Genomic DNA, 12,332 nt, shown 5'->3' on the forward strand with positions numbered 1-12,332 from the left:
GCAATGTCACATATTTCTTTTTGTGATCTGTTATTTCCACACAACAGTACAGTCATGGGATCAGAGTTCTATCCCTTCTTGAACAAAATTCTGTCACTACACACTTGCGCTGGAACAGAAATCCTCTACAGTAATTGACAAAAATGTCTTATGGTTGATTTCCATAAGATTGTGAGTTTGGCAGACCCTGTGGGTTAATTAATATTCTAACTCTTCAGCCTCCCCATTGACTCATTTTTGTAAAGGTGATCTACACTCAAAACTAATGGAGAGTCACCTCAGTTTTTTCAACAAACTGAGATATGTTACAGAACATTCTCAAACAGCACAAGCTATCTTTAAGTACAAAATTCAACCAAAGTCCACTTTTAGCAATGTTAGAGCCCAGTCAGCTACTAACACAGACCAAAGAGTAAACAACCATAAACCGAGTCGAAGCAAGAACCAAGCACTAGACTGACTGGCATACACTTCCACTACATCAATACTATGACAGAATTACAACTGACTCACACCAGCCCTGTGCTCACTTAAATACTGGATTCTGGTAGGCGTGGTCTTGTCGGAGAGGAAAAGTGCCATCTGGGTGGTGCCACAATGGTGATTATAAAATAACAGTCATGAAACATTGTGTTATCCACAGCAAAATATTCTCTTTTATTGTATCATACTATGGTGCAAGAAATGTACATAGGTTTGTAGGTAATGGCTGCCAGCAAAATAGCTAGTCACTATTTCACAACATCTGTACATAAATGCTGTAATCTGTCTTTACTGAATGTAAACAAACCAGTTTGAAATGTCTGTATGTATCACTTTTCAAATCATTAAATAATGTGTTCATTTAGGTACACTTGTTGACCATTACCTAGAGCAGGGTTGCCCAACAATTAAGCTAATGTGAGCCACACTGGAAGAAGACGAGTATTTTAGGGACTCACAAAATATACTTAACACTAACAGTGACCCCTGAGAGCAGAAAAAAAAATGTCAGTCGAAGGTATATAGTTAACACATTAACGTAATTTATAACTTATTAATTTATGATTCTTTATTCATTTTATATATGAAATTTCATTAATAATTTTATATACATAAGTAATTACAAATCTGGGGAACTAATGTATCAATCTTAGATTTGAGCGAAGTGGTTGTAGTCTCAAGATGTTTATCTGAGATTTTGGTTCTGCTTTTATTCTTTGTGTGCTTTACTCTTGAAAATAACTGTTCACAAATTTACATGCTTCCAAACAAAGATGACATAACACACAACTTTGCAACAAGGGATTTTTGTCTCTGGAAGGAATAATTTGTGCAAGTCCAACAGTGATACATGATCAGATTTTTCTTTTAGTTGGAGATCAGACTGCAATTCTATGCATTACATCTGAAAATCTTCTGGCAAAATATCTTTGTTATAATGGAAGTGGAAGTTTCAAGGAAGATACAATATCACTGGTGATGGTGCACCTTCACTGTCCCCTTAGTGAAAGTGGATTATTGATACCAATTTTGCCAAGAAATACACATTCACTAGGGATAACGCACCATCACTAGTGAAGGTATACCTCCACTGCCAAGAGGAAGGAAAGTGAACCATGATTGCAGTAACAAAACAGTCATATTTTGAAAGTTGTGTTTTATGAACTGCAATTGAGAAATATAGTCATATAAAATTCATGGTGCTGCAGAAACAAAACACAGTCATATTCAAAAGTTGCATTTTATGAGATGCAATTTGAAAATGTAGTCATATTATATAAAATTCATTTATTGCAGCAAGGATGTGCACCATGGCACTTAGAATTGCACAACATTTTTCTTTTTGCAAAAGCATCTCAGAGTCTGATTTTTGTGCTGGCAGCTGCATTTGAAGAATCCATGGCTTCTTCCCATTGACCGAAGTGATGCAGTTGTTGTTAGGGTGACAGTTTTCTCTGCTGGAACTTCCTCATCAGGGATTATTCTAAGAGAGCAGGCAATGAAATGGGACCTGAAACAAAATGTTGTCACAGTCGTCCCTTCCAAAAATATTTAGAAACAATCAGTTTATTACCCTAAGTAAATATGATTCATTACAACACCTGTTGTCCCAATTCAGTAGAAGCCATCAGCTCTTGTGTTGAGGATGACACCCAAGATTGGCTTTGCATCTCCTCTTCCTCAACTGAAATTGGGAATTGGGACTCTCACCGTAAATCCCTTTTCCACTGGTGGCAAACAATGGTACGGGCACTTCAGCATTCTTTGTGCTTGTACACCTCTGCTCTGTGTTTTTTAATAGCACATGTTGACTCTTTTAAATCAGTCGGGCAGTGTTCATTATTGTCTGGAACACATTCTTTCTTCCTGTTCTCAACCTCTTTTCCTGTTGGTATATTATCATCTTGCACTGGAGATTTTCTGTGATCATTATCCTGCAATGTTTCAGTCCATTTCTCACTACTAACACTCATTTGATTGATTATATTTTCAAGTTTGTCCTCAGAGTGAATGTTCGCAAATACTTCAGGAGGTAAACCTGATGGAAGCAAACCATGTTTTGGAGGGCATATGGAGTTTTTTAATTAAAAAATGTACAGTGTTGTTCTTCAATAACTGCACAAACCTTATCACATGGCTCCCCTCCACAGTGCTGTACCACTGCATCCATATAGCTAGCATATTTTCCATGTCTTGATTTGCTAGCTCTGTGCTATCTTGTCTCTGGTTGTGTCTTGGTTTACAGTGCATAATCTTAAAAATAGTCTGACTACAACACTGAGGAAGCACCTGACAACATAAAACTGTCAGTATTGTTATTGCATACTACCTCAGCTGTTTTGGGCTTCAGCGGCCTGAAAACAACAACAAATTTAGTGAGATGGTCCTGGTGAACTATTACAAATTTATAGTCTACATCTGGTTATTATTGTAAATCTATTAGATCAACTTGACATCTGGAACTTAATTCTTTGAACAGCATGGACTTCACTACTGTTCCTTTCTTCTGACCTTTTTGTTTTTGTAAACAGGGTTCACATAAGCTAAGATAAATCTGATCATCTCTTATGTTGTATTGTGGTATTTTGACTTTAAGCATTTTATCATTGGTCGCGTCCACTATGACAGTCGTTACATGAGCATCAAGGAGAATATCATGCATTTCTTCATCATAAACGTAGTACTTAACCTTGAATTCTTCAGTAACAGGTTGTATTAACTTTGTCATTCTGTTCATCTTGAACACTTCCTATCTCTTTAAAAAGTTGTAGTCATTGCCGTCCCTCTTTCGTCCATGTTTTAGTGGTTTAACCTTTCTGATAAGTGACTTGTATTTTTCTGCTACTGTACACATCCACTAACTAGGGCCAGTGATGGTACACCTGCACTAGTGGACATGTTCTTTTCAATTTACAGTAAGCTTTCACTGATCATTTTAGTGATGGCACACACACATTATGGGTGCTCACTTACCTCTTGGGCCACATTGATATTTGCTTTGAGCTGCGTATGTCCCATAGGTTGGACACCCCTGCCCTAGAGCATACTCTGCTTCCTCCATTTTTCTCTGCTATGAGCCATCTTTCTCTCTGTAGTTTTATTTCCACTCTGTCATCATCTCCTCTCAGTATAGACAACTACAAACTCTGCCAGTTCTCACTTCCCAGACTTTTAAGATGCTAATATCTTATCATCAGTTTCCCTATTGTCCTACCTTCTTGTGTTCCCTTGACCTGATGCTACAGGTTACTTTTTAAATTAATCCCTGATTAGTGTTGTTTTTCACAATTATTTTCCTACCAGAAGAAGAAACTTCTGGAATGAGAAATCACTGTTTTTTTGTAACTATCTGTCTCTTGCTCTCTATCTGTCTCTTCTTTTTTTCTCTCTCCCGCCACTTAGTTAGCAAAAACTGATTCTACCTACATTGAATTTGGTTTCATTTTTATGTTTGCTTTCATTATAAATAAGCTATAGAGCAGGGGTGTCCAACCTGTGGCCCATGTACAGCATGCGGCTCAAAGCAAATATCAGTGTGGCCAAAAGCAAGCATTAATGCAGCCCAAGAAGTGAACATCCATCACACAATTGGTAAAAAGACTTTCAGTTTGACTCCCATTACACTTTTTTTTCTTTTTTTCCCCTTTGTGACCCAAAAATACTCGTCTTCTTCCAGAGTGGCCCAGGTAATCTAAAACGTTGGGCACCACTGCTATAGGGTGAAGTAAGTTCAGTGAAAAAGTACTTTCCTCATACATACAAGTGATTATTTAGCCAGTTTGATAGTGATGTATACACCATTTTTATAAAGTATGTTGATTGTGCTTGGTGTTATTTATTGTTGCAGAGTTATGTTCAGGCCTTACAGCGCCGTGTCCTTGGTGACACCAGTTGTGGCACTTTACGTTCTGACAGTACAAGGCTCACCGTTCTGCCACCAGCATCATCAGCTGGGCAACCACTCACTGAATCAGAGGGTGAAGGAGACACAGATGACCTACGTTGACTTTCTGATTATGGGACAGTCCAGATATTGCATCTGAAATTTGTGTTCTTTCTTTTAGAATATTAGGGCAGGAAGAGATTTCTGACTGCTAATTACCTGTAGATTTCTGTTCAAGTGAATATATTTTCACATATCAATCACCTTAAAGCATTTATGTGTTGCTATTTTCAAAACATTTATTGTATTTTGATCAAAATTTGTAAAAAGTTTGCTCATCAGTTGAAAAAAGTATAGTTATCTGAAAATGATAGCGTCATTGTAGCACTTGAAGCTAGTGTTTCTATGTGCCCTACTTACAACAATACCCCACAAACTGTAAGAGATCAAACTGTAGATACTGAGAGAGAGAAAAGTGGAACCTATTCTGTCCATTTTACTTAAATGTGATCATTTGTCTGGCTACTTCAAACAAATGAACTGAACAATTGCTCATGTTTTGCGGATTAGTCCATTTACATCCAGTCCAGTCACTTACGTAAGTATGAATATGCAATCAATGCTGAAATATTTCTATATAATGTGTTTTAAGAGACATTCGAGATCATGTTTAATTAATGTAAGGAATTTTGTTGTTTGTATACTATGCCGTATGAAATTTTTTTGACACAATAAACAGAAAACAATATTTCCAACTTACAAGTTTTATGTGCGAAGATGTTAAAAGAGGCTGTGCAGTCACAGACAAACAACAAAAGTATAATAATATGTCATCAAATAACAACTGTAGCAGCTATATGTGCAAGACAAGATATACCAGAATGTATACCTGTGCAAGCAACACTTATAAAAAGGCAGGGATGATAATCTTGGATAAAACATCCTGACAGCCAAATTAAAAAGACACAATGACTCTCTATTGTACATGCTTCTATGCAGGCAAAATCTACACAGAGTATCATTGTTGAGGTTTTTGTGGTCATTTGTTGACACAATAGCCTATTGGCTTTTATTTCAGGATTTTTGGGTAACATTTGTTTCATGATTTTCCTGAAGTTTTGGCAGAAGGAGTTGCTGGTGTTGCCAAAGGTTCACTCTCCACTAATAGTAAAGGACTGGAGTCGAGACAGCACCCCGAGATTATATGTACTCGAGACAGCACCCCGAGATTATATGTACCTTTGTACCAACATCTGAGGGAATTTCCCTGATTGCTACCACTGGGGTTCTCCCTTTACCACCTGCTACAGCTGTCTACTGCAGCATGGGAATACATGAACTGTTTACTTTGAATCTTTCTTCCTTTTTCAGTGAAAAATAAAAGCAAGCTTCAATATAAAAGATCCCAGATTCCAGTGATTGATCACTGCATGTAGTAAGGGGAGAAACACAGTGGTAATGACCAGGAAAAAGCCCTCATATGTTAGTGTGACAGGTACATATAATCCACAACTGCAGACTCAACTCCAGTCCACCACCAGCAGTGGAGTGTGAACCTTAAACACCAACAGTCACTCCTATGATGAAATCTCCAGAAAATCACTAAATAAACAGACATCAGTCAAAGATCTCAAGACAGAAGTCCACAGGCAATATGTTACAGCATCTCATTTTTGAAAGGGAAAATCTAGTTCTGCTAAGTTCCCCAAATTTTATGAACCAACTGTCTCTGATGAAAGAGCCACTCTCTTTTGTTGGAACTAATTCTTCTTCTATAACTTGAGCATTGTTAAGATTATCCACAGCTACCACAGTAAACACCTGTTTAATGACTGTATAACTCATATGCATTATTACCTACTATCTTTCTTTTCTAACACTAGTAACAGCTGATTCCTTCTTTTTATGTCACTGGAATATTCAGATTTGGTGTGTAGAATGATTCCAACTGAATTTAGCTACCTCTTGGAGGAGAGCTATATTTTAATATTACTTACCACCATACAAGTTGCAAACAGTTACAAAAGAGCAGAATAATACAGTAATTTTCACTTTTCTTCATTCTACAACATATGTTTTGTTGTGAGAGAATAATGTGCAGGCATTCACTATTGCCATTGATTCTTTCATAAAACAACTGTCTCCAATTCCACAGCCAAAGGAATCAGTGGATATAACAATCACTTGAAACTAAGTTCAAACATGACTTTCTGGAAAACCAATACATCACAATATTGTTAAATCACTCTAGATCCCTAGCTGTTTATATGTTGTCTATATGCCAGAGTCCAGCAAACTCCAGTAAGTATACCATTTATATTAAATGATGGAGTTTTGCTGTACATCTAGACTATCATTGATCTGTCCATGTGAAATAAACTTGAAGTAGACATCCAGAGGTTGAAGCTATGTGATAGATTTCATAGGCATTACATCTTAATGTTTTTCCTTCTCACTTTCACATGTGAGATCAATTATGCATGCTTGTGCACTAGTGCCCAACCAAGACACAGTTGCTTCAAATCTGATAGCATGAAATTTTTCACAGCCAATATTTAGCTGACAAGCAGATAATGTGTCTCATGGGGTGAAGGCATGTAACAGAGTTGGTGGTAATCCATCTGTGGCATAGAGGCATTAAAACCTGGAGGCCCTCTTGGTATTATTCAACTGAATTAGGCTACTTTCTAGTACTGTATACTCTCCTCTGTTTCATCATCATCATCATCAACAACAACAACAACAACAGCACCATCACCACCACTAAGAACATAATCATGACACTAAATTCAGCACTGAAAAAGCATATAAGACTCAACATCCACACTTCATGAAGAAAATATGTCATTCTGTGTAAAGAAATAAAACTTTCCACTTAGGTGGCAAACCCATTCTCTCAGGGTGTTCTAGCTGACAATATCATACGTTATTAGCTTTTGACTGTCTTACAGAGAGAGAGAGAAAAAAAATTGGGCTATATTTAACAAAACATTCTAGTTATGGATCACAAATCAATGACAGAATGACTTCATTGGTATAGAAATGGGCCCAAATCAGTAACATGTCGTTAAATGACATTCGTGGTCCTATCAAGCCCAAAAGATTTCGGGAACATCATAATTTAGTTTCCTAATAGAAATATTTGAATCTCATATTTCCATTTCAAATGGACAGAACTGCATTTATTTCTCAGATCTTCCTAACAGAATAAAGATAAAAAAAAAATTAATGAAAAATGCCACAGTAAACAAATTTATATCCTGATACCAATGAGAGAAAGTAGGTAAGAGGGGAAAGCAAATGGTATTTCCAAGTCACTAAGGAACAACCAAAGAGAATAAAAGATTTAAAAAATTGGAAAAAATAGATCCTTCAGGCCTTAGGTTAGAATGACTGGAATACAAATGATGATCAAGTGGCTAACATGTGGAACTGAAACAATAATAAAACTCGTCAAGTACCATCAGAGAAAAATGGCAATAAAGACGCAACAAGCATTAAAAAGAATAAAACAATTCCTAACTTGATACTAACAGTATACTCAACAGCAGTAAGGGTGTCATATTAACAATATCCACAGTGTTTATCAACTCACCATGAATGCTAATCATCATCATAATATCTGCAAAACTTGCAATAAAAAATAAGTTGTAAATGTACCACACAATTGATGTAATATATAAATTTCACAATTTACTCTCTGACAAAGAAACTAATTTTTCTCCAATATTTTCCTTGCTAACATCTTTATTACTGTTAAAATCCACAATTAACTACAGTAATTGACTGAAATCTGTCCATTGCCTTTCACGTATTTACGACACTATCTGGACTAACATTTCCAGTTCACATTCCTTCTGGCAACAGCCTTTCTCCATTTGTTAGCCTTTGAGAGAGATGCCTATAATCAGGGCCAGTTTAAAGCCCGAGCAACACAAGCTGCTGCTTGAGGCACCAAACTGAGACAGGCACCAGAGGCATCACCCAACTGAAACGTTACTATACAGTGCCTATAGAGAATGTGTATGAGGGAAGTGAGGGCATCAAATGATAAGCTGCTTGTGCTGAAAAATAAACACACACACACTTTCTGCTGGAACCCTATTTTTTTTAAATTTTTGTTCTCAGCATAATGATCCACCTTAAGTTTTCATGTACCATTGCTTCTCTAACATAATCTTTTACTTCACTCAAAGCTCCTGTTGAGAAGTTTCTGTTTCTGGTGACACATAAAGTCATTAGGCACTGAGTGGTTAACTGTGATCCAAATTTATCTGCCCAGTAGATAACTGGCTATTTTATTTCCAAATATTGTGCGTTACCTTAATGTGTGACACTGAGATATTGTGTACAAAACACTTTTAATTCAGTAATATTGATGTCAACTGTTTAATGCTCTTAAGCATTACTAAGATCTTCATTATATAATGATATATGATTATCTGCAATGTTTTCCCTGAAAACAGTCAAGTCTAGAACATGTGTCATTACTTGACACAGTGAAATATTCCCATGTATCTACATCCAAGAATTATAATGTACTGTAACAAAATGCCCATACATATAATGCACTTCATTCCAGAGAGTAGTAATGTAATATAACATATGTTTTTCAAATGAGTACATTTCTTTAACAGCTTCTGAAACAAATGAATGACTTCTGGTTACAAGCTTTGGAGATGAAGTGATCACCACAAACCTCTTATTGATAATGAATATATATATGTTTATGTTCTTTTATTACTTTTGTGCAGTGCACAGAATGTTCAGTATTTTTTGTAAATATATAGCGCTGTCATATAAATAAAAGATGGGTTTTCTTGCTATCCACTGAAATACTACTAACTAGGATTGAAGTGAAACTGTTGAACAACATGTTGTTTTGTTCAGTAATTTTCATTTGCAGCAGATGTGTTCCATTATTCTCATTATTAGCATGAAGGGACAAAAATGCACAAATAATGTAAATTTGTAAAATTATTGATTCCCACATGAAAATGTGACTCACTGTGTGACAATATTTAATGTGAAATATACAAATTCAACTGGAAGGTAATTAGCATTTTCATAATTTTTTAAATCATATCAGAAGTGACAACAGTGGCATTCAGTAGCTACCTGCAGTACTTGTCACAGAATGCTAAACACATTTCTGTTTACAAACTGATACAATATTTTAGTGCTGAGCAACTAAAAATTATGGATGTGTGTGTGTGTACTAGTGTAACAAGAAAATTACAAATTAAAATTGTACCTTGTACGTACACAATAACTTCTATCTTATTTCACTGGATTAAGCTACCCATTTGATGTAAATATTAAAATAAATTTACTTTAGACAATATTTACAGTGTGTTTGATTCATACAGCACACAGATCTATTACCATTGTTCCTTAAGAAATACCAAATTTTTCATTCAGTGTTACTAACTTCTAGACAGTCATAGTAAATAAATGTCATTGAAGAAGGATGGACTGCAATTATTGTCTCAATCAAATTCAGAGACATTCTGCTCATTTGGTAAAACTCTGATGATTTCTAGAAGAAAGCAATGTAGTACTGTGAAGTAAATGTAACAGCATTGAGTTCAAACCAGTGGTTCATGTTACAGCAATTAGGATATGAAGAGGACTTTTTTGTGGGGCCATGCAAGTCACTTCATTCAGCATCAAGATAGTAATGCATCACCATAACAGTACACTGAATGTGCATATAGAAATAAATTTTGTAATGTTAACCATGCAACCATAGCCAAGGGTGACAGGGATCTCCTATGCATATGCCAAATCACATTGGTATGAATTTTAGATAATACAAGGTGTTTCAAACTGCTTAATAACTTTGGAAATTACAACAGATTTATTGACACAATTAACAGGCCTTGTTTTAGTGTTATGTACATTAATTTTCTAATCTTTACATTAAACAGGCTGAATTTGAATTCCATTGGTTATGTGGCACACATCCCACCCGAAGTTAATTTTTTGTCAAACACCCTGCAGCATGTCAGGAGTAACTTGTTCCATTGTGGTGTACATTCTTGCTCAGAGCTCTGCCATAGAAGCAGTGATTAGGATATGGTACAAGTACAGCATCCTTGATGAATCCATAAAAGAAGTGACAGGTCCAATGAATGTGGGGCCAGCAGTCAGTACATCTCAACCAAACCATGTACCAGGAAACCGGCTGTCAAGGAAATCCTGGACATCAGTGAGGTAATGCATTGGTACACCATCTTGCATGAAGTGTACACTGCCTTCCTTTTCAAATGGTTCAAATGGCTCTGAGCACTATGTGACTTAACTTCTGAGGTCATCAGTCACCTAGAACTTAGAACTAATTAAACCTAACTAACCTAAGGACATCACACACATCCATGACCGAGGCAGGATTCGAACCTGCGACCGTAGCGGTCGCTCGGCTCCAGACTGTAGCGCCCAGAACCGCACAGCCACTCCGGCCGGACTTACTTTTCAGCCTTGTCAGTCAGCATGATTAAAAAGTTTGCCAGCAGGTTGAAATCTGAAATTAACAGCATTGGGGAAAATTTAAGTGTATACTGAAAGGTTAGGCAAATAGGAAATTGAGGGGGTACAATTGTCACATTAGGCAAGAAACTCAAATCCACTGAGATAGAAATTGAAGCTGTATGTGAGACTGTTACGGCAAGACTCAGTATAAGGAATGGGTATAAAATGATAACTGGATCCTTCTATCGTCCGCCAGACTCATCTGCTGATGTAACCAGAAACTTCAGAGAAAACCTCTGTTCACTTGTTCTTAAGTTCCTCACTCATACTGTAATCATCAGTAGAGACTTAAATCATCCAACAATTAACTGGCGAAATTACAGTTTTATTAGTGGTGGCTGTTATAAGACATCCTGTGAAACATTATGAATGCCTTCTCTGAAAACTACCTGGAACAAATAGTCGGGAATCCCACTCATGATGAAAATATATCAAATATAATGGCTACAAATAGACCTGACCTCTTGAGGATGTCCACATCAAAATTGGTATCAGTGTGCATGGCACGGTTGTGGCAACAATGATTACCAAAGTACAAAGAACAACCAAAACAAGCAAAAAGGTATATGTGTTCAGTAAACTAGATAAAAAATAAGTAGCGTCAGGCCTCAATGAGGAACTTGAAACTTTTGAAGCACAGGGCAGGAGCATGTAGAGGGGCAAGAGCCCAAGTTTAAAAGAATAGTTGGCCATGCACTGAACAGATCTGTACCCCGATGATAATGGGTCGAGATGACAGGAGACGTAGGGGTCGAATCTGCTGGGGCCCCATGCACCAATTTGCCCATTGCGGCAAGTCCAGTTGATATGACAGGAGACATGGGCGATGTGTCGGCGTGCGTTGGAGGAGGAGGCGAGTAGATGTACTCTGACAGAGGATGGTCCTCCGGTTCCTGCATGGGCACGTCTCCTGGTGGCGTCCATTATGGTGCTGGCATTGCGATGACGGTGAGAGGGCTGCGTTGTGAGTCTTGAGAGATGCCAAGATCCCGAGCATCAGGTGGTGTGGCGGCATTCGGAACAGGCGTTGCTGGCACCCGAGGCCGAAGCTGGTCCGAATGACACACTGCAACACCCGTGTCCGTCTGGATTTCATACAGGCGTCTGCCACGGTGTCGTAAGATGCGACCCGGGCTCCATTTTGGCCGCCTGCCATATCCCCGTACCCAGACGAGGTCATCGGCAGTGAACCGGCCAAGTGAAGGCACCCGCGGCCGTGAGGTGGGAGGCTGCAGAAGATGAAGTAGTGTGCGGGGCTGTCGGCCATGTAAGAGCTCAGCCAGGCTGTGATCGCCCATGGGGGTGAAACGGTAAGACACCAGGAACTGGAGAAGCGCATCATCAGCAGCAGAAGAAGTCAGAAGTTTCCGCATCTGAGCCTTAAATGTGCGGACCAGTCGTTCAGCCTCACCGTTGGATTGTGGATGGAACGGCG

At 37.8% G+C, this 12,332-nt stretch overlaps 1 protein-coding gene and 1 long non-coding RNA gene across 2 annotated transcripts in view; one reads left to right on the forward strand and one right to left on the reverse strand.

Annotated features, from left to right (window-relative positions):
- LOC124605744 (transmembrane protein 198) overlaps positions 1–9,412 on the forward strand; it is a 146,843-nt gene extending 137,431 nt beyond the window's left edge. The window contains exon 6 of the mRNA XM_047137624.1: positions 4,331–9,412. Coding sequence (XP_046993580.1) covers positions 4,331–4,489 — 159 coding nt within the window. The 3' untranslated portion in view covers positions 4,490–9,412. The remainder of the gene's footprint in view (positions 1–4,330) is intronic.
- On the reverse strand, positions 1,651–2,833 carry LOC124605745. The gene is made up of 3 exons (XR_006978675.1): positions 2,609–2,833; positions 2,085–2,521; positions 1,651–1,993 (listed from the first exon to the last, which is right to left on the reverse strand). It is a non-coding gene; the product is annotated as an uncharacterized LOC124605745 (long non-coding RNA).
- Positions 9,413–12,332: the final 2,920 nt, after the last annotated feature.

The sequence above is a fragment of the Schistocerca americana genome, chromosome 3, assembly GCF_021461395.2.
Source record: "Schistocerca americana isolate TAMUIC-IGC-003095 chromosome 3, iqSchAmer2.1, whole genome shotgun sequence".
NCBI lineage: Eukaryota > Metazoa > Arthropoda > Insecta > Orthoptera > Acrididae > Schistocerca > Schistocerca americana.